Genomic DNA, 24,052 nt, shown 5'->3' with positions numbered 1-24,052 from the left:
AAATAATCCACCCTGTTCCTTTTCAGGCTTTCCCAATAAGTATTCAGTTACAGAAGTCTCCAGGATTATAGAAACATTGGGGTAACAGTCACCCCGCTATAGTTCCAGGGGTACCCAGGGCACAAATAAGCACTCACCCCAAATCCCCCCCTAACTGGCCTTCAGGCTGGGCCCCCTTAGCCCATAACAAGGTTACAGATTTATAGAAACATTGGGGTAACAGTCACCCCGCTATAGTTCCAGGGTACCCAGGGCACAAATAAGCACTCACCCCAAATCCCCCCTAACTGGCCTTCAGGCTGGGCCCCCTTAGCCCATAACAAGGTTACAGATATATAGAAACATTGGGGTAACAGTCACCCCGCTATAGTTCCAGGGGTACCCAGAGCACAAATAAGCACTCACCCCAAATCCCCCCCTAACTGGCCTTCAGGCTGGGCCCCCTTAGCCCATAACAAGGTTACAGATATATAGAAACATTGGGGTAACAGTCACCCCGCTATAGTTCCAGGGATACCCAGGGCACAAATAAGCACTCACCCCAAATCCCCCCCTAACTGGCCTTCAGGCTGGGCCCCCTTAGCCCATAACAAGGTTACAGATATATAGAAACATTGGGGTAACAGTCACCCCGCTATAGTTCCAGGGGTACCCAGGGCACAAGCACTCACCCCAAATCCCCCCCTAACTGGCCTTCAGGCTGGGCCCCCTTAGCCCATAACAAGGTTACAGATATATAGAAACATTGGGGTAACAGTCACCCCGCTATAGTTCCAGGGGGACCCAGGGCACAAATAAGCACTCACCCCAAATCCCCCCCTAACTGGCCTTCAGGCTGGGCCCCCTTAGCCCATAACAAGGTTACAGATATATAGAAACATTGGGGTAACAGTCACCCCGCTATAGTTCCAGGGGTACCCAGGGCACAAGCACTCACCCCAAATCCCCCCCTAACTGGCCTTCAGGCTGGGCCCCCTTAGCCCATAACAAGGTTACAGATATATAGAAACATTGGGGTAACAGTCACCCTGCTATAGTTCCAGGGTACCCAGGGCACAAATAAGCACTCACCCCAAATCCCCCCTAACTGGCCTTCAGGCTGGGCCCCCTTAGCCCATAACAAGGTTACAGATATATAGAAACATTGGGGTAACAGTCACCCTGCTATAGTTCCAGGGGTACCCAGGGCACAAATAAGCATTCACCCCAAATCCCCCCCTAACTGGCCTTCAGGCTGGGTCCCCTTAGCCCATAACAAGGTTACAGATATACAGAGACATGGGGCTAATTTGCCCAGTACCTGTGTGTGTGGGTCTGTGCCCGGGAAGAGTTGTTTATGCACATACTGGCAGTGTGCCCGCAGCTACTGGAATCTGTATGCAGCACTCGTGCCAACCAGAATCAGCCCCCTCCTCCTCCCCATTCCGTCTCTGTATACATACAGACACCTGTGTACCCATAAGCACAAGTGGCGCTACCTGTCTCCCCAGCCCTGCCCCGTGGCACCATGGGCTGCCCACCAATAGCAGAGAGACAAGCTGGCAGTGGTACTTTCCTCCTTCTCTTCCTTATAATTAGGAGCCAAACGCTCCAGTTCTGCGCATTGGGCTGGCCGCAGTCACAGCGTTCCCTGCCCAAGGGGGTCTTTATTTAAAGGGGAGGTTAACCTTCAAGTTATTTTTTTAGGATGTTATAGAATAGAACACTTCAATTGGTCTTCATTATTTATTTCTAATTCTTCTCCTGACTCTCTGCATCTTTGAAATGGGGGTCACTGACCCCGGCAGCCAAAAACTATTGTGAGGTTACAGTTTTATTGTTATTGTTACTTTTAATAACTTTTTTTTTCTATTCAGCCCCTGTCCTATTCATATACCAGTCTCTCATTCAAACCACTGTCTGGTTGCTAAGGCAATTTGGATCCTGGCAACCAGATAACTGAAAAGAGCTGCTGAACAAAATGTAAAATAACTAAAAAACTACAAGTAATAAAAAATGAAGACCAATTGCAAATTGCCTCAGAATATTACTCTCTCCATACTACAGGTTAACTCAAGGTGAACATCCCCTTTAATGGTTTGTGCCAGTAACAAAGGAGTGAATTTAGCAGGGGCCACATATCACCTAGGGGCGTGTTTACTAAGATTGGAGATAAATATCTCCGGTGATGTTGCCCATAGCAACCAATCAGCAATAAGATTTGAACAGTCACCTACAAGTTAGAATTCAAAGCAAAGACCTAATTGGTTGCTACAGGCAACATCACCGGTGATATTTATCTCCATTATTAGTAAACACACCCCCTAATTCCTTGATAACCCAGGAGTGCCTTTACTGCTATACCACCGGCAACCAGCAGATGGGGCTGTTATTATTATGCATTATTTCCTATATTCTATATAGCATAGTTCTTAGTAAAGTGGTCATTATTCAGTGTTTATATATAATGTATGGCTACCCGGCTTGTTTAACGTGTATATACTACATTGGCATCACATGGGGTGGTTTTGAATTTCAAGCTATGAACCCCCAGGGTAAATTCCTATCCTAAATGCCCTGAGCATTATATATATATATATATATATATATATATATATATATAATAGATGCCCTTACTTGGGCACCACATTAATATTATACAAATACAAAGGGTAACTAGACAGAAATGAAGGTAAATTGGCCTTTAACAGTCTCCTGACCTGACCCAGAAGGCACAGGAGTGGTTCTTATCCGGCTCTGCCCCGGCTCTCTGTATAATCAGGATCCTTGGCACTGACATCGGGGTTAGGCAGATACAGGAGCGATAATCGTTCCAACGCAGATTCGTTTATAAGAGGATGATGGGGTTTGGGGAAAGCTGTTGTTCTAGGCGTAATCCCTGCGCTCCGCGAAAGCACATGAGCAGCACATACATCCCTTATTACTGTGCCCTGGGTCAGTCCGTGCCTTAGAGAATGCACTATATTTTCTACTATAGGCACCATCTCTGCTACTATCTAAAAGCCTAATAGGCTGCATATAGGGTAAGTGAGGGGTTTGTTTATACAGAGGCTTATACAGAGCTTCTTACTGTGCTCTTACGAAAAAAGGAATTTGAATCTGATGATTACTCGAGTATAAGCCGATCCGAATATAAGCCGAGGTACCTAATTTTAACTACAAAAAACGTATTGACCCGAGTATAAGCTTAGGGTTTCACGCGCAACACACGGCGCCAACGTAGGTTGCAGCTAGTTTCTGGTTCGGCACTCGCCCGGCCGGGGGGGGGCATCACTCCTCTGCTCGTCTGTGTGCACGTGTGTCCGGTGGGGGGGGGGTGTTGTGGTGGCGGTTGCGCTCACGGACACTTACTTGTCAGACACTAACTTTCAAAACCATATGCTCGGGTATAAGCCGAGGGTCACTTTTTCAGCACATTTTTGGTGCTGAAAAACTCAGCTTATACTCGAGTATATACGGTACTTTGAATTTACTCTTTAAGAAAACAACTGGCCAGTTCAAGTCATATAAAATGAAGCAGCTTATTAAGTGGGCTCCTCTGCTATAGAAAATCCGTATTTGAAAAATCGACATTGGCGCAACATCAATGTTGTCCTCTCCTGATGGCTCCCTGATTTGATGCTTGGCCAGGGGGTCTAAAAAAGGTGGACTTAAAAAGGAAATGCCCACTGGAAACAGAGACGTTGACTGGCTGTGTACATTTTTGCTTGCCCCAAGGGGCAAAATGGACTCACTGCACTTCCTCTATGACCAGAGGTGACTTCCATTATCTGTGTGTACTTGTTGCTGAGCGGTACATTGCAGCATCACTTCCTCGCGGTGGGATTGGGCAAGACAGGATATGGTCGGCCCGTGTGTTGCACTCCGAGAGGGTTCACAGGATGTTATCTACAGACATCACATTATCTATTTCCAGTAATATCTCTGTCTTCCTGCTCGGTTTCTTTTATGCTTTTCCTTTCTTTTCTGCGGATCCTCTCGTTTTGGGAACATAAAGTTGTTATTTGTTTTGATACGGGCCACTGACTCATGTTGCCCCGTAACAGCTCTGAATTGGCAGAGAAAGACCAATGGCAACTATTTCATAGTGACTTATTGCATGAATGTAGGTACCAAGCCAACTTGCATCCGGATATTCCCCAAGCAACTACTGGGTCTGCCACCTCTGTTGTTATTGCCCTGCATAACAAGCACATAACAGACCCCCTAACAAGGAAAGACACATGACTATCAGCTGAGGGACCCTTCAGGCTACTCTGTCTACAGCCTATGGGATTGCAAAGTCAGTTGGGGGTGTCCAGCACCCTCAGTTGCAGGATGGACATCCCCATCACAACTGCAACTGACAGGACTACTATGGGGCCCAATATGGCACCTACTGATAAGAATTTCAAAGTATGTCTAGAAATGAAGTCTTATTCCCAAGGTTCTGGTAGAAATCTGAAAGTGGCCTATTGAGAGTACAAGTCATTCTAAACAACCCCAAGGCTGCCATGTTGCCTGCAGTGAGTTTATTCGGGGGGCGAGTGGCGGCTGTATAGGAACCATTCTTTTTCGTGCTATGTTATCTCACGCAATCTTTCTGGACTCGGACTGGACTTTGCCGTTGCTAAGAGCCGCACAACAGTTCCTCAGTGTGAGGAGAATGAGCCAGTGGGAAATTTGGCACAGCCACAAGCCTTGTTCAATAGAAGCGGCTGAGGGGGGGTGGGGGTGACAAAAATCTGCTTGGATAAGGTGACCTGTGGGGTATGCGAAGCTTGTGATTTGGGGCTCAGCCAGGCGTTTTCCTGCCCGATGTGGATAGAAGCTCAAGGTCCATTATCTAAATAAGACTCACTGTGCTACTCGTCTGTGAAAGGAAATGTACTCAGGGTACAAGTAGGAATTCTGTACCAACCACTTCCCCTAAGTCCTTTTTGGATCTGACTCCTAAATTGGGCCGTAATTCAGGATAGACTCAGCTTGGACTTGTCTGGACCCAAGTTAAGGACCTGGTCTGGGATTCAAAATAGGCCCCGGTATCTCAAGGCCCAAACAGCACCCCCACCAGCCCAATAAATAGTGACTGTCTATGGCATCTTACAGCAGCCCCTCTGGCACTGGCCAGAATCCACAGATTGCCAGTCCGGGCCTTGTTGGTGGTGGGTCATTGGCCAACCATGAAGTGACCACCCTTCCACCTCCCTTCACTAGAGCCTGCTGGCCAGTTAGCTGTAGAACTTTACTCTAGAGCCGCCATACTGTGCTCCGTCCAACCCGAGTCAGGAAGCGCCCTGTTCTTTTTTCCTTCCCTACTTGTACCACCATGTACCCCCATTGCTATCCACAGTGTGGTATAAAATAGTTGTCTATAAAAGGATTGTTAGAGCCTGTTAGGCCTAGGTATGAGGAACAACTCCTTATTACAGGCCCCTCCCACTTACCCACCGTCCTTCATGTATGTGTCACATGGTGTAACGGAATCAGTGAAAGCAAAACCCACCTCATATATATTTACTGGAGTTGGTTATTCCATCCCAGACCTCCTACTCGCGCACACAGCCTTCATCCTCCCCCTCCGGTGCCAAGGAAATCAGCGCCAACCCTCAGGCTGTAGTAACAGAAAGCGTGAAACTGTGAATCAGCAGCCCGTTACTAGGCGATGTTTATATGGCGCCCGACTCTCGGGCAGAGTAACAATGCTGAGAACTTCGCCATTCAACTGATATGTAATAAGATCTTACCCATCATTAAATAAAAGAGACTTTTTAGCAATAACATAAAAGGAACTGGAGCAGGTGGAGTCACTTTATTGTTCTGGTGGCCAAGCATTTAACCCTATTCTCACTGTATTTACAGGACCATACACACCGGGAAAGGAACATGTGTATGAATTTAGCTCCCTCAGCTTAATATTTCTTTTTTTCTGCCTCCCACTTATGCAGCAAAAAGACCCCTTTATTATTAATGATTTGGTGTGATCTGTCTGAGGTGGACTCTCCAGCCAATTAATAGCCTTAAGGTGGCCATACACACTAAGATCTGCTCGCTTAGCAAGGCCGCCAAACCAGTGGATCTTTTCCCGATATCCCCGCCTACAGATGGGTGATATTGGGCTAATTCAGGCTAATTTGGTCATTTGGCCCTGGGGTATAAGCGTCCATTGGTTCGGGCCCATGCAGTGAATGATCCGACTAAAATTTAAACCTGCCCGATTGAGATCTGCTCAATGTCGGTCGGGCAGGCCCATCGTTAGTGCCCATACAAGAGCCGAATTGGTCTAAGGGACCAATGTTGGCAGATAGAATCGGCCCCTGTATGGCCACCTTTAGAGTTGGTTGTGGTTGTATTCCTGAGGCTCCATGTTGGCCTACTGCTCCTGGTTGGCAATTTCACTCAATACGGAAACTAGGGATGGGCTGAACCCACTATTTTAGGATTCCTTGTTTGTGTGACAAAAAGTCACATGATTTTCAGGATTCCGTTTGGCCAGAGCCACGGATTTGGCCGAATCGCAATCTTGGATTTGGTGCACCCCTAAAGAGACAGAAATCGGTATATACATTTCAATAACTCAATAGCTGCCATTTTGTGCAAATGGAGAGGCACCATTGGCCTCTCTACTCCCAATTAATGGTAATGGCTGGTGTTGGAGTCTGACTTGGTTGTTGCTGTGTTTATGAGGCTCTGTGGCGGCCTACTGGTCAGTGGTGGCCAATTGCACCCAATACTGAAGGAGAACTACTTGAACCAAACACAGACATTGGGATTTCACCTCACAGCTTCTAACAGGAAGTGTGTGAGTAACCATTGATTGGCTGCTGGCAGCTAGCATGTCTGTGTGCCCTTGGTTTGTGTGAGAGCTCAGTGCCTCATAACAGCCTCATAAAATGGCAGCTTTTCAGTACATGGGTTTCATTATTCTCCCAGGCTGGGCCTGTATCTCCCTTCCCCAGTTACAATCACCAGTAGACGCCTGCCTAACTGACACCCCACCCTGATTATTGCGCTCTGTTACGTTAGTAACATCTGCCCTCATCTGCCCTTAGATACTAAGCTCTTAGGGCAGATGAGCGAGTGCAGGCCTGTGCTGATTGCACGTGATATATAACAATAAGCTTTAAATTGCATTAAAGGTACAAAATCCTTCATTTAATTCAGTGTTTTTTACCCATACTTGTATTTGCAAAGTAATTTATAGTCCCAATAATGTACTATCCAGACTTGAAATTTTGGAATCAAACATGTCAACTAATCCCACATCATCAGGGACACAACAGTATGGTCCTGGAGTTTATAAAGGGCCACACACCCCTCATTTGTTTGTCATTTTTTTAAGAAGAAGTACATTTATGTGAATGTATCTGTATTTTTTACTTTTGCTGTGTTTTCTCTGCTTCCATGAAGGTGCTAATAACTCATTATGCACAATTCAGCAGGAACAGCCCCCTAAGTTTGCTTGTACAGAGAGATACCATAAAACTATGGCACATAGGGATTCCCCTGTACTAAGCACAATTCAGCAGGAACAGCCCCCTAAGTTTGCTGATAGCCTGTACAGAGAGATATCATAAAACTATGGCACATAGGGATTCCCCTGTACTAAGCACAATTCAGCAGGAACAGCCTCCTAAGTTTGCTCATAGCCTGTACAGAGAGATACCATAAAACTATGGCAGCATAGGGATTTCCTGAACTAAGCACAATTCAGCAGGAACAGCCCCCTAAGTTTGCTCATAACCTGTACAGAGAGATGCCATAAAACTATGGCAGCATAGAGATTCCCCTGTACTAAGCACAATTCAGCAGGAACAGCCCCCTAAGTTTGCTCACAACCTGTACAGAGAGATACCATAAAACTATGGAACATAGGGATTCCCCTGTACTAAGCACAATTCAGCAGGAACAGCCCCCTAAGTTTGCTCATAGCCGGTACAGAGAGATACCATAAAACTATGGCACATAGGGATTCCCCTGTACTAAGCACAATTCAGCAGGAACAGCCCCCTAAGTTTGCTCATAGCCTGTACAGAGAGATACCATAAAACTATGGCACATAGGGATTCCCCTGTACTAAGCATAATTCAGCAGGAACAGCCCCCTAAGTTTGCTCATAGCCTGTACAGAGAGGTACCATAAAACTATGGCACATAGGGATTCCCCTGTACTAAGCACAATTCAGCAGGAACAGCCCCCTAAGTTTGCTCATAGCCTGTACAGAGAGATACTATAAAACTAAGTTAAAAACTAAGCCTTAATGGGCCAGAACTGACTTCATGGATTAATGGCTACCTGTGCGGTATGGGGTGTGTGTGTGACCCCCAATAAACAAAATTATATGTGTTCTCCTTTGCACTGAGGTGTTGGGGGCACCTTACAGCTCGTATATTTCAGTTACCAAAATGGGACTCGCTGACTCCACACGTTTAAAGAAAGAAATAAATAAAAGGTGCCTTTGGCTTTAAGAATGTCACAGTTAGCCTTTATGCTCAGTAAGGGCTTTCACTGGGGTGTGAGCATTTATTGTCATTTCTTTTTTGCCTGTGTGTACTCAGCTCTGAAGTGGGTAGTGGGCAGAGAGTTAACCTGTAACCGGAGCGTTAAAGCAATCACTAAGCCAAACTAGCTGGCTAAACATTAGAATGTTCCGGAGGGTAGATTTAGTTGCTAGCCACTAACAGAATGTTATATAGCCATCAGCCTGTCAGAACATTTCCATGTTAAAGGGGTAGTTCACCTTTAATTTAACATTTAGTATGTAAGCAGCTTTTCAGTTGGTCTTCATTATTTATTTCTTATAGGTTTTTTTTATTATTTGCCGCCTTCTTCTCGCAGCTTTCAAATGGGGGTCGCTGACCCCGGCAGCCAAAACACTATTGCTCTGTGAGGCTCCAGTTTTATTGTTATTGTTACTTTTTATAACTTAAACTGGTTGTTTAGGAAAATTTGGACCCTAGCAACCAGATAGCTGCTGAAACTCCAAACTGGAGAGCTGACCAAGTGCAATCTGTCTCGGAATGTTACTCTCTACATGTTACTAAAAGTTAACTCAAAGGTGAACAACCCATTTTGGGGATTTGGACAAAGTAACTATTCAAAACAGTAGAATTTTCAGGGTGGGTTGGACCTAGTAGCCTGTTAGGACATTAGAATGTTTTGGGGATGGTTATTGGTTGCCAGGATCACTAAGCCTAGCAACTAGAAAACATTGTACACTGCAGTAGTGCAGGTAATGCTAAGTATCCTGTTAAACCGTTAGTATATTCACGGGTTTGGCGTAGTTGCAGGTCAGAGCATGAGAATATTCAGGGGGTTGGACCAGGCAAGATCAATAGAGCTAGAAATTTGTCTGGCACACAATGCGGGGATCACCCTTGCGTTTATTGGGTCACATACGTATCAGGGGCCCCTTCATCAGCAATCCTGGCAACTAGCCAACTTGGTCCAACCCTATTCTAGTGGCAAGGAACAAGCAGGTTGATTTTGTCACCAAGGAGTCCCATGACCATATAAAGGGATGAGGCCAAAAGTCAAGTTCTAATATATAGTGAATAAAGTACCCCCTATTGTAACATATAGGGATATTATAAGTCCCCGAGGGGTTCCTTATAATGTATAGTGAATAAAGTGCCCCCTATTGTAACATATAGGGATATTATAAGCCCCCGAGGGGTTCCTTATAATATATAGTGAATAAAGTGCCCCCTATTGTAACATATAGGGATATGATAAGCCCCGAGGAGTTCCTTATAATATATAGTGAATAAAGTGCCCCCTATTGTAACATATAGGGATATTATAAGTCCCCGAGGAGTTCCTTATAATATATAGTGAATAAAGTACCCCCTATTGTAACATATAGGGATATTATAAGTCCCAGAGGAGTTCCTTATAATATATAGTGAATAAAGTACCCCCTATTGTAACATATAGGGATATTATAAGCCCCCGAGGAGTTCCTTATAATATATAGTGAATAAAGTGCCCCCTATTGTAACATATAGGGATATTATAAGCCCCCGAGGAGTTCCTTATAATATATAGTGAATAAAGTGCCCCCTATTGTAACATATAGGGATATTATAAGCCCCCGAGGAGTTCCTTATAATATATAGTGAATAAGGTACCCCCTATTGTAACATATAGGGATATCATAAGCCCCCGAGGAGTTCCTTATAATATATATTGATTAAAGTACCCCCTATTGTAACATATAAGGAACTCCTCGGGGACTTATAATATCCCTATATGTTACAATAGGGGGCACTTTATTCACTATATATTATAAGGAACCCCTCGGGGGCTTATAATATCCCTATATGTTACAATAGGGGGTACTTTATTCACTATATATTATAAGGAACTCCTCTGTGACTTATAATATCCCTATATGTTACAATAGGGGGCACTTTATTCACTATATATTATAAGGAACTCCTCAGGGGCTTATAATATCTCTATATGTTACAATAGGGGGTACTTTATTCACTATATATTATAAGGAACTCCTCGGGGGCTTATAATATCCCTATATGTTACAATAGGGGGCACTTTATTCACTATATATTATAAGGAAATCCTCGGGGGGCTTATAATATCCCTATATGTTACAATAGGGGGCACTTTATTCACTATATATTATTAGGAACTCCTCGGGGGCTTATAATATCCCTATATGTTACAATAGGGGGCACTTTATTCACTATATATTATAAGGAAATCCTCGGGGGGCTTATAATAACCCTATATGTTACAATAGGGGGCACTTTATTCACTATATATTATAAGGAACTCCTCGGGGACTTATAATATCCCTATATGTTACAATAGGGGGCATTTTATTCACTATACATTATAAGGAACTCCTCGGGGGCTTATAATATCCCTATATGTTACAACAGGGGGTACTTTATTTGTTATAATATACAAGTTTCAGTGAGTCATGTGACAGACATTACATCACTAAGCTCCGATTATAACTGATGACATCACTAAGCACCGTTTATAAGGATATCATTTACAGTTTGGTCCTATAGGGAAATGACCCAACTGTATATTGTTAGCAAATAAAGGGGCTGCTGTAGAACCGGCAGTAGGAAATGTGGTCACACAGTTACTCCCGCCCCGTAACATCCTGGGGACCACTGAGTGCTGAGCTGTGGGCAGAACCAACTGTCGGCTCCCCTGCCGGCGCTGCCATCGTGTGATCCACTTTGTGCGATTTCCCATCTCTTTTCTGCAGCAGGGGAAGGGGAGGGGAGATGAGCTGCTAGGGAGAGGGGAGTGGAGGGGGGAGAGAGGCCTGCTGGATGCTGCTGGTGTCAGATTTCCGAATTCTAGATGCTGTGAGGAGAGGGAAAGCGAGAGGGGAGCAGGAATCCACACACACACACTCTCTCACACACACACACACAGGGGCTTAGGGATCAGGCACAAAAGCAAAGACAAAGGCACCGAGCCCCCCCCCCCATGTGAGGACACAAAGGCTCGGGCACACACACACACAGATGTGGCAGCACAGGGCAAGGGACACGCCGGCGCATACAAACACACCAATGCCCACAGGCGGAGAAACAGAAGCCCAGCTACAGTCACTGGAGCCCATGGAGAGGATCAAAATGGGGGGGAGCCGCTTGTGTGCTTAGTGTGACAGGAAAGAAAGGGAGGAGAGACAGCAGCACTCACTGACACACACTCACACTGACACCCACACACTATGTCTAGCTTACCACACTGACTTGCGCACAACACACCATGTAAGGGCCACAGTGTAAGGGGCCACTCACTGGAGCAGCAGCAGCAGCCCCCACGGGACTGATTCGGATGGTACTCCCCCCACCGTAGGAGCACCCCTACGCCCAAGGCCATGATACCGGTTCCAGCTGTGGGCACCCTGCCGCTGGTTTGAAAGCTCTTGGCTGCGAGGGACACGTGGAAAATAGCCCCCCGCGCAATGATTGAGTGAGTCTGAACACAAGATCTTTATGTTTTGGGTTTTTTTTTTTTTTTCCTCTGCTCTCTAATTACCTGCCTGAAACAGCCGCTGCCATTGGTGGGTTTGGTTTGGCAGCCAGATGTGGGGATGTTGCTGTGGGTGCTGTGCATGGCAACGGGGGGGGGGGGGGGGTTAGCTGCTGTCATTTCCTAGGGGCAGGTTGTTGCAGAACTATAAACACCGACTGCCGGCTGATCTGCAGAGGGTTCTGGCAGCCCCCGTGCTTTGTAAGAGGATGCTGCATGTTTATGGTGACAGCTGGAGTGTTGCTTATTGACTGTTCCACTTACACCGGCCTCCTCGTGCCTATCTGTCATTTTTATGGGCCCGATGCTTTCTGCTGAGCCGCAAAGACACAATACTGCCCGTCAGCTGTTTGCATCACTGGGATCCAATACAGTAAATGATAAATTGTTGTGTTACTTCCCAGTGACCAAGCAAAGATTGTAAGCTCTGCAGCACAAGGACTTGCCGTGTCTGCAAAAGAGCTCACATTGGGTTAACAGGCTCCTGGGGTGTACAGTCACAACCCCATGAACGGAAACCAGTAAGCGAGGGAAATATTTACCGGCAGGCAGCTGAGTAAGAGAGAAGTAGTACTAATGATTCTCATAGGGAGAAGCTGTGCTAGTGGCTCTCATAGAGATAAGCTGTACTATTGGCTCTCATAGAGAGAAGTATTAATATTGATTCTCATAGAGAGAAGTAGTACTATTGGCTCTCATGGAGATAAGTAATACTATTGGCTCTCATAGAGAGAAGTAGTACTATTGACTCTCATAGAGAAAAGCTGTACTATTGACTCTATTAGAGAGAAGTATTAATATTGACTCTCATAGAAAAAAGCTGTGCTAGTGACTCCCATAGAGAGAAGTATTAATATTGACTCTCATAGAGAGAAGTAATACTATTGACTCTCATAGAAAAAAGCTGTGCTAGTGACTCCCATAGAGAGAAGTATTAATATTGATTCTCATAGAGAGAAGTAGTACTATTGACTCTCATAGAGAAAAGCTGTGCTAGTGACTCTCATAGAGAGAAGTATTAATAGTGACTCTCATAGAGAGAAGTAGTACTATTGGCTCTCATGGAGAGAAGTATTAATATTGACTCTCATAGAGAGAAGTAGTACTATTGACTCTCATAGAGAGAAGTAGTACTATTGACTCTCATAGAGAAAAGCTGTACTATTGACTCTATTAGAGAGAAGTATTAATATTGACTCTCATAGAAAAAAGCTGTGCTAGTGACTCCCATAGAGAGAAGTATTAATATTGACTCTCATAGAGAGAAGTAGTACTATTGACTCTCATAGAAAAAAGCTGTGCTAGTGACTCCCATAGAGAGAAGTATTAATATTGACTCTCATAGAAAAAAGCTGTGGTAGTGACTCCCATAGAGAGAAGTATTACTCATAGAGAGAAGTAGTACTATTGACTCTCATAGAAAAAAGCTGTGCTAGTGACTCCCATAGAGAGAAGTATTACTCATAGAGAGAAGTAGTACTATTGACTCTCATAGAGAAAAGCTGTGCTAGTGACTCTCATAGAGAGAAGTATTAATAGTGACTCTCATAGAGAGAAGTAGTACTATTGGCTGTCATGGAGAGAAGTATTAATATTGACTCTCATAGAGAGAAGTAGTACTATTGACTCTCATAGAAAAAAGCTGTGCTAGTGACTCTCATAGAGAGAAGTATTAATATTGATTCTCATAGAGAGAAGTAGTACTATTGACTCTCATAGAGAAAAGCTGTGCTAGTGACTCTCATAGAGAGAAGTAGTACTATTGACTATCATTATCTCATAGAGAGAAGCTGTGTTATTGACTCTCATAGAGAGAAGCTGTGCTAGTGGCTCTGATAGGGAGAAGCTGTGCTATTGGCTCTCATAGAGAGAAGTAGTACTATTGACTCTCATAGAGAGAAGTAGTACTATTGACTCTCATAGAGAGAAGTAGTACTATTGACTCTCATAGAGAGAAGTAGTACTATTGACTCTCATAGAGAGAAGTAGTACTATTGACTCTCATAGAGAAAAGCTGTGCTAGTGACTCTCATAGAGAGAAGTAATACTATTGACTATCATTATCTCATAGAGAGAAGCTGTGTTATTGACTCTCATAGAGAGAAGCTGTGCTAGTGGCTCTGATAGGGAGAAGCTGTGCTAGTGGCTCTCATAGAGAGAAGTAGTACAATTGACTCTCATAGAGAGAAGCTGTGCTAGTGGTTCTCATATAGTGACTGTCAGATAGAGGGGCCAGAGTATGAGAGACTGTAAGCCCAAATGACTCTGAGAGACAGAGCAATAAAGAGGGCACTGTGGGGCCTGACAGTGAGTGAGAGAGAAGCGGGAGTCTCAGGGAGTGAGGGAGTTGCGGGCAGGTGAGTGGCGGCTGTTACTGATTCATGTACCTGTGAGTTGTCGGAGTGTAGCAAGAAGGGGCACGTTCTATAGTAAAACAGGTTTCAGGGATAAATCTGCCCGCGCTTGTGTACATGCCGTGTGTGCCGCAGCCAGCGTGGCCCCTGCTTGTCTGCAAATATGGGGGTTACTGTGACTGATCCCCTTTGTAAGCCCCCGTGGGTGGCCTGAAACCTCTGAGTGCAGAGAGCGGCGCCCCCCCTGCTGTGGGAAAGCTACTGCCCCAGGGATGGGGCCCTTAGGGACTCAGTTTTGCAACTGTCAGCTCCTTATAACTGCACCTCTACCATTAGTAATCCCACCTACAGGCTCCTCCCCTCCTCGCCAACATCTGCTTCTCCCTCTGTCTCTCTCTTCTTCCATCCATCTTTGTGCTTCTCTGTCTCTCTCTCTCCCCCATCTCTGTCGCTCTCTCCTCCTCAGTCTGTCTCTCTGTATCTTTTACCCTTTCTGTATCTCTTGTTCTCTCTCCAGCTTCCATTTATCTATCTCCCTTTGTTCTCATTTTAAAATTATATATAAATTTACCATCTGTCTCATACATGAGCATCTCATAGGACATTTTTTTGTACAGATAGCTAGAATCTCAGCCATAAAGCAGGGCAGGACTGCTGCTTACAATGGGGGGGGATCAGATAGGATCTGTGCCACTGTGACAGAATGCTCTGTTATACAGATAGCTAGAATCTCAGCCATAAAGCAGGGCAGGACTGCTGCTTACAATGGGGGGATCAGATAGGATCTGTGCCACTGTGACAGAATGCTCTGTTATACAGATAGCTAGAATCTCAGCCATAAAGCAGGGCAGGACTGCTGCTTACAATGGGGGGGGGGGGGGGATCAGATAGGATCTGTGCCACTGTGACAGAATGCTCTGTTATACAGATAGCTAGAATCTCAGCCATAAAGCAGGGCAGGACTGCTGCTTACAATGGGGGGATCAGATAGGATCTGTGCCACTGTGACAGAATGCTCTGTTATACAGATAGCTAGAATCTCAGCCATAAAGCAGGGCAGGACTGCTGCTTACAATGGGGGGGGGGGGGGGATCAGATAGGATCTGTGCCACTGTGACAGAATGCTCTGTTATACAGATAGCTAGAATCTCAGCCATAAAGCAGGGCAGGACTGCTGCTTACAATGGGGGGATCAGATAGGATCTGTGCCACTGTGACAGAATGCTCTGTTATACAGATAGCTAGAATCTCAGCCATAAAGCAGGGCAGGGCTGCTGCTTACAATGGGGGGATCAGATAGGATCTGTGCCACTGTGACAGAATGCTCTGTTATACAGATAGCTAGAATCTCAGCCATAAAGCAGGGCAGGACTGCTGCTTACAATGGGGGGATCAGATAGGATCTGTGCCACTGTGACAGAATGCTCTGTTATACAGATAGCTAGAATCTCAGCCATAAAGCAGGGCAGGACTGCTGCTTACAATGGGGGGGGATCAGATAGGATCTGTGCCACTGTGACAGAATGCTCTGTTATACAGATAGCTAGAATCTCAGCCATAAAGCAGGGCAGGACTGCTGCTTACAATGGGGGGGGATCAGATAGGATCTGTGCCACTGTGACAGAATGCTCTGTTATACAGATAGCTAGAATCTCAGCCATAAAGCAGGGCAGGACTGCTGCTTACAATTGGGGGATCAGATAGGATCTGTGCCACTGTGACAGAATGCTCTGTTATACAGATAGCTAGAATCTCAGCCATAAAGCAGGGCAGGAGTGCTGCTTACAATGGGGGGGATCAGATAGGATCTGTGCCACTGTGACAGAATGCTCTGTTATACAGATAGCTAGAATCTCAGCCATAAAGCAGGGCAGGACTGCTGCTTACAATGGGGGGGTCAGATAGTGTGGGTGGGTGTCAGTGTGGGACAGTAATACAGACAGAAGTACATGTTTATACAGCTAAGGGTTTGGAGATGCCTTATCGCTCTATATGTGTTAGTACTTGTGTTTAGAAGCGAGTGAGTCGGCGGCTGGAGCGTGGGCGATGGTGGCTGCACGTGTGGCCGCTCTGTAACACGACTCCCTATGGGCAGCGCTTTATTAAATGTGCATTTGTACCCATTGTATGGAGACACCCGACACTGTGCATGGAGCCCTATGGGAAGGGGCAGATTCCATTGAAATGGACATTTTGTAGCCATTCCCATTAGGGACTGGGAACTGTGGGTGCACAATATAATATGGGGGTAACAAAGGGCAAAGAGATTCCAGTGAAACGTCAGGTTTCAGTAGTCAGAACCAGAGAACAAAAATTCCACTTTCGCTTCCAATCGGATTGGCACAGAACGTGTGTGTCGGGAAGTTGTATAGGATTATATTGTGTGAAAATGGTTCCCCTTTAAACACAAGTGAATAAACAACACAAACAGCCATTTTTTAACAGGTTTAATGGTTGGTTAGGCTGATTAACAGAATGAGCGCAGCATCACCCCCACCTGCTTTCCAAATAAATCACTTATTTTCACTTATCAGTCTCACCAACTACAGTCCTTAGGGGCAGAGGTGGGAAGTGAGGCTGATCTTCTGCATTATAAACTTCCCCTGACGTCTAAAGGGCACTAATACACAGAGGCTATTATCCCCCCACTGCTACTATAGGCACCATCTCTCCCTACTATACCTGCTATCCCACAGCCCCAGTCCCTTCCCAGAGGCTATTATCCCCCCACTGCTACTATAGGCACCATCTCTCCCTACTATACCTGCTATCCCACAGCCCCAGTCCCTTCCCAGAGGCTATTATCCCCCCACTGCTACTATAGGCACCATCTCTCCCTACTATACCTGCTATCCCACAGCCCCAGTCCCTTCCCAGAGGCTATTACCCCCCTGTTACTATAGGCACCATCTCTCCCTACTATACCTGCTATCCCACAGCCCCAGTCCCTTCCCAGAGGCTATTACCCCCCTGTTACTATAGGCACCATCTCTCCCTACTATACCTGCTATCCCACAGCCCCAGTCCCTTCCCAGAGGCTATTATCCCCCCACTGCTACTATAGGCACCATCTCTCCCTACTATACTGCTATCCCACAGCCCCAGTCCCTTCCCAGAGGCTATTATCCCCCCACTGCTACTATAGGCACCATCTCTCCCTACTATACCTGCTATCCCACAGCCCCAGTCCCTTCCCAGAGGCTATTATCCCTCCACTGCTACTATAGGCACCATCTCTCCTTACTATACCTGCTATCCTGAAACAAAGAAAAGGGGATACATATGCTCATAAGAAGGGGGGTATGAATCAAATCTCACCCATAGTATAGTTGGGCCCAGGTGCTCATGCCCCAGACCTTCAGCCAGAGGGAGTCATCATGGATACATGGTGCCTATAGATGGTGCCTATAGTAGCAGTGGGGGGATAATAGCCTCTGGGAAGGGACCGGGGCTGTGGGATAGCAGGTATAGTAGGGAGAGATGGTGCCTATAGTAGCAGTGGGGGGATAATAGCCTCTGGGAAGGGACTGGGGCTGTGGGATAGCAGGTATAGATACACCGAAAACATCAATAGGCAGGCACTTCCCGGAGTGCCTGCCTATTGATGTTTTCGGTGTATCTATACCTGCTATCCCACAGCCCCAGTCCCTTCCCAGAGGCTATTATCCCCCCACTGCTACTATAGGCACCATCTCTCCCTACTATACCTGCTATCCCACAGCCCCGGTCCCTTCCCAGAGGCTATTATCCCCCCACTGCTACTATAGGCACCATCTCTCCCTACTATACCTGCTATCCCACAGCCCCAGTCCCTTCCCAGAGGTTATTATCACACTGCTACCATCTCTCCCTAGGCTGGCCTAGTGTAGAATATCCAGTTGCCCTGTGTCCTTGCACTGACAGGGTAATACACGCAACCTCCTTTGTTTCCTTTCATCTCAGTTTGATTAATGACACATTGGAAAGAAGCCAGGGAACCAATCTTCCGAACACCATGAAGCCCATTGCTCAGCACAGAGGATCACAGGGGCCACTGATGTGTTGTCCAATTCTCTGGCTCAATAACAGCTGCCTCTGTGGTTTTTGTTAATTTAAAATAACATTGCAGCAAGCATTAATGAGGATGTGCTGAGCAGAATGTTGTGCGACCGATAGTATTTCCATAAATCTTAGAAATCGCCAATACGTCTGCCTTTTGTGCCAGTCGCTACTGTGGCATTTTGAGATAAAACCAGTAGCAAGTTTTTGGCAAATAAACACATAATACAAGTGTTTTTTATTAGGATGCCTGCCAAAATATGAGACAATAGCTGTGACATATGGAGGAGGCAGTTGTTGAACTAGTCAGAGAGCGCAGTCACTTATGTGCATTGCTCCCTAAACCCCAGAAATGTGGTCAAGACAAAGGAAAAAAAAAAAAAAAGGACAGGGGCATTTTAGCTGCCACTATTATCTGTGTAAGGGCAACAGCAGCCAAATTGCCCAAGTGCCATTAACCTGAATCAACTTGCCCTTGAAACTTGGATAAATAAGTGCTTCACAGGGAGGAAAGTACCAACAGCGACTTCTCTGTATGATTTCCCTTTTTAATATAAATAAGGGGGGACTCGCAGGCCATTTTTGACTGTTAGCAGAGCCCCCCCATTGCCGGGGCGTTTCAGCAGAACAGAATGTGCTACAGACTAATTACAGCCTTGGCCAGAAATCGGCTCTTTTTCTGGTTTGCCGGCCGGTTTGTGGGATGCGGCCCAGGGTGGGAATTAAAAGGCAGTTCTATGAGATTGCACGGAGCAGAACATTATAAATATGATATCCAAACAAATCCCGTCTCCTCGCTGGGCTCTAACCACTAGAATGTCAGGGGTGGGGGAAGCAGCGAGTTTTGGCCTCGGCAAAAAATATCATTTCACTTTCACTTTGCGGAACGAGCAGAAGAATTGGCAGTCTGTGTGCCGGGTACAGTGTGTGCTTTATGGAACTGTGACTTTATGACTGTATTCGACCTTCAGTCTCCTCGTCTGGCCTGTTAGACCACAATTAGTCTCCCATTTATTCAGTACCACAGCCCAGGCCCATGCAGCTCACAGCACCATAGGCCCAGTGTTACGATGGACAGGGAAGACAAAGAGCAAAAGACAAAGGGATGTCCCACCCGCAATTTACCTTGATGTTAATGTTAAGATCAGGGATGCTTCATTTTTAACGTCGGGCCATGGATGTCCCACGACTTGTTTAGATGATGATGTAAAAAGAGCTCCCACCTACAGCCATTACAGATGAGGTAGCAAGAGCACCAGGGGTTGTCCCACTTGCAGTTCTTCTTGAGCTCAATGTAGAGAGAGAGTAGTTGAGAGAGTAGATCAGGGATGCTCAGCCTGTAGTACATCATAGTAAAGTAGGTCAGGGATGTCCTATGACTCTGACCTGTAGCTTTTAGTTAGTGATATAACAAGAACAAGTACAGCAGGGATGTCCCACCTGCAGACTTTCTATGTCATTATAACAAAAGCGAGCAGACCAGGGATGTCCCCACCTGCAGACTTTCTATGTCATTATAACAAAAGCGAGCAGACCAGGGATGTCCCCACCTGCAGACTTTCTATGTCATTATAACAAAAGCAAGCAGACCAGGGATGTCCCACCTATAAAATATACTTATGATGATAAAACAGGAATGAGCAGACCAGGGATGTCCCACCTGGAGCATTTTCAGTTGATGATATAACAAGAGCGAGCAGACCTGGGATGTTCCACCTGGAGCCTTTCAAGTAACAAGAGCAAGAACACCAGATTATGTCCCACCTGCAGTTCTTTGTGTTATTAATTCAATAAGAAAGTAGATCAGGGATGTCCCACCTGGAGCCTTTCCAGATGATGATGTAAAAAGAGCAAGAACACCAGATTATGTCCCACCTGCAGTTCTTTGAGTTATTAATTCAGTAAGAAAGTAGTTTAGGGATGTCCCGACCTAGAGCCTTTCCACATGATGATATAACAAAAGCGAGCAAACCAGGGATGTCCCACCTGGAGCCTTTCCAGATGATGATATAACAAGAGCGAGCAGACCAGGGATGTCCCACCTGGAGCCTTTTCAGATGATGATATAACAAGAGTGAGCAGACCAGGGATGTCCCACCTGGAGCCTTTTCAGATGATGATATAACAAGAGTGAGCAGACCAGGGATGTCCCACCTGGAGCCTTTTCAGATGATGATATAACAAGAGTGAGCAGACCAGGGATGTCCCACCTGAAGCCTTTACAGATGATGATATAACAAGAGCGAGCAGACCAGGGATGTCCCACCTGGAGCCTTTTCCATATGAACTTAAAGTAAGAGATATGTGGGATGCTCAGCCTTCAGCCCTGCTTCAGAGGAACAACATTTCCCCAAAGAGCTTTCCATCTAAATTTGATTCCTTATAATTACTGACTGAAAGATAAAGTAACTTGCACAAAGCCTCCAGGAGTTAAAGGGGAAATAACCCCCAAACTACCATTGCCCTGTGCAGCAGAATGTACCATTCCCAGGGAACCGAACCCCTCCAACACTTAAAATGAAATGATATATTTTTTTGTCATGGTAATTTCTCCTTGAAGCAGATGAGTCTTTTCAAACATTTGGTATTGAGGAAAACAATGACTTGTCCTCGGTGGGAAAGAATTCCCCCCCATTCTCAGTCACATCTGTCACACCCTCTGCTTCCAGCTATTTTCTCTTTTCTGCCAGCCGAGTTGGTGGGTGCAGGGACGCACAGAGAAAAACCGGTGCGGTCGGCATCTGCTCCTCGGTCTCTCTAATAAATATGTAAAGTGTAAAGAATATTTATAAGAGACTGCCGACCGTTGCCTGTGAAACGATGCTGAGAGAGTTGCTTAGCAACCGTTGGAAGACTGCAGGCAGTCTCTGGCCCACAGGCAGTTAATGTACAGAACTGGAGGGATTTGGCTTATGGAAGAGTTTCCTGCAGCTTCTCCCAACCCTGAGATCAATATTTGAAATCCTGTTATCCACATCTGACCAACGGCTACTAGTTAACCTTTCAAGTGCTGGGGGTCTGGATCCTGCTACCTTGAACCCCAGGATGTTATTCTTGTCTCTCTCTCTTCCTCTTTGAGCAAAAGGACTCGTGATCTAAACTGAATGCAGTTTTTAATAGCAACCAATCAGCAATTAGCTTTGAACGGTCTTATACACAGTTGAAAATAAGAGCAAGGATCTGATTGGTTGCTATGGGTAACTGTAAATCAGCCCTCATAATCACAGACACCATAAACAAGAAAAGAGGATTAGCTGGACACTTTACCAAGGTCGAACTGAGGGGTGAAGGGCCCTGCACCCCACAAGGTACCTCCACTGATGCATCCCCTGCAGGGGCCCCCGCCGCACACCCCTAAGCCCCCCCCACCCACAGGGACCCCTGCCAAATGCGTGTATGTGAAACGTTACTGGCCAGGAGAAGCAGCAGCAGGGTCGGACTGGGCCGCTGGGGCCCAACGGGTATTTTCCCAGTGTCCCGGTGGCCCAGGCCAACCTTGCACTTCACATATGACCCTGTTGTTCTGCCAGTGGGCTGGGGGCTTATGGGGCAACAAGTTAAAGTCGGTCCTGGTCCAGCAACTGATAACTAATCAATAGCTACCTTTTACTAGTCTATGGCAATTAGGATAAGCAACTATCTACTATCTGGTTATGGTAAGTTATTGAACTGCAAGAAACTTGTTATAAGCTACTGGGGGTAAAAGAGAGCTACTTTGTATACAATTCCCCCCTTAGGCAGAAGCTCTAGGGCAGCAGAGATAATTAGTATACTGCCCCCCACAGGCAGCGGCTCAGGGCTAGGAATGATAATCTGATCGCTACTCAGCACAGACAGTCAGCCAATTGTGTTGGCGCTATATATAAATAACAGGAGATGAATAAATACACAGTAAGTAATGCTATTCACCACAGGCAGTCGCAGTTTACAAGCACAATTACAGTTGTTTTTGTGTTACACTGCCTTTCAAGGGATTCTGTGGTTTATGGTGTCGGTTTTATTACTAAATGGCACTGTTACACAGCAAATCATTCATTCTGACACGTAACATTTTATTCTGGAACCAACAAATGTATTTTTTTATTTGTTATGCTGGTGTGTAGGCAGAACTGCACAATGCAACCGCTCTTAGATAAGCTATTGTTTCTCCTATTCTCAACCTCCCTAATGCTGCAACCCCTTACTACAGTTCCTCATGTTGTGGTGACCCCCAACCATAAAATTATTCCTAAGACCATCGGAAATATGTGTTTTTCGATGGTCTTAGGCGACCCCTAAAGGGGTCCCGACCCACAGGCTGAGAACCGCTGTCCTATTCAGCGCTGTCTCCCAAAATGACTCCACTAGTGATGTGCGGGTCGACTATTTGTCCACCCACGTCGCTTCTTTTCCACCCACAGCAGCTTCTATGTCTATTTATAGACCCGAAGCCACCCTGCCTATGACATCACTGAGGGGGCAGGGCAAGCACGTGTCTATAAATAGATGCCACCAGACCCAGAAGCGGGGCTCAGTTGGGTTGCAGATGGTGAGGGAGGCAAAAGGGCTCAACCTGCACCAACCCGCATGTTGCATTGTCGGCCCGAACCCGCCCGACCCATGGGTTAACCAGCAGCAAAGCACATGATTTAGTTAATTTTAATCTATACACTGCAACTGAAACTTTTTCCAGCATTCAGTTCAGCCTTCAGGTAATTTTTGGAATGGTAAGGGGGTCTCTGGTGTCAGGAACCATTGCTGATTATAATGTATTTGAAAGTTCCCATTACCTCTCACTGCATTTGTGGTGCCACTACCCTCTGCCTCACACTGTATAATGGATTTAGAATCTAAAGCCAGTGGCCGTGTCACTGTACCATTATTACAAGTATATATATGCTTTATTGTACAAGCTAATTTAGGCTAAAGGCACATGGGGCAGTTATGGGACAGGGTAATTTAGCTGGCAAAGAAGCTACCCATGCCACCTCCTATTGTAAATAGTGAGTGGGAGGCAGTACTAGCAGTTTTGCCCTTTTCCCCATAGGACCAATTCTATACCAGCAGTGCTATTAGCAGCATAGAAACATGGAGGCACAGAGGTGTCGGGGAGTTGTTACCTTGTTACCTGCCTATTGTTCTGCTGATTGGATGCTGGGGAAAAAGGGAGGGGGGTGGCGTCACTTCCACTTGCAGCGCAGCAGTAAAGGGAGACTGAAGTTTATCAGAGCACAATTCACATGACTGAGGGCAGCTGGGAAACTATGGACATGTCTAGCCTTATGTTAAATGTCACAATTAAATATAAAAAATGCTCTTTTGAAAAAGCAACTTTTAGTAACTTCCATGGAAGAATCTGGTAAATCCGTGGACCTCCAATTGCCACAAACTACACTTCCCAGCATCCTCAGCCAGTGTCTTACATCTATAAAGCCACCTATTTGCCATGTGGTTTAGCTCACTAATAGTTAGGATTGATAGTTCTGCAACGCCAACTTGGTTTGGGTAACCGACACCCTGTGTGGAGGTATCTCCTGCGTAGGACTCCTGTTTCAGCGCATCTAAATGCCCGCTGACAATATGCGACACAATATCTGATGGGCCTGGGGACGGGGAGTACTTAGCTGCCAGCTACAGTTTCCTTGTACTGTGTGTACTGAGCTTGATAACAAAGGGAG

General features: G+C 45.8%; 1 protein-coding gene across 4 annotated transcripts in view; it reads left to right on the top strand.

Annotated features, from left to right (window-relative positions):
- gramd1a (GRAM domain containing 1A) overlaps window positions 1-24,052 on the top strand; it is a 99,044-nt gene that overhangs the window by 26,764 nt on the left and 48,228 nt on the right. Inside the window, exon 1 of one of the 4 annotated variants that reach the window (XM_031905434.1) lies at window positions 11,254-11,943. The exons of the other annotated variants lie outside the window; for them this stretch is intronic. Coding sequence (XP_031761294.1) covers window positions 11,936-11,943 — 8 coding nt within the window. The 5' untranslated portion in view covers window positions 11,254-11,935. Of the gene's footprint in view, window positions 1-11,253; window positions 11,944-24,052 lie in introns of those variants that run through there. 4 annotated transcript variants of the gene reach the window in all.

Source organism: Xenopus tropicalis, chromosome 7 (assembly GCF_000004195.4).
Source record: "Xenopus tropicalis strain Nigerian chromosome 7, UCB_Xtro_10.0, whole genome shotgun sequence".
NCBI lineage: Eukaryota > Metazoa > Chordata > Amphibia > Anura > Pipidae > Xenopus > Xenopus tropicalis.
This window is presented reverse-complemented; position numbering and strand designations above follow the sequence as displayed.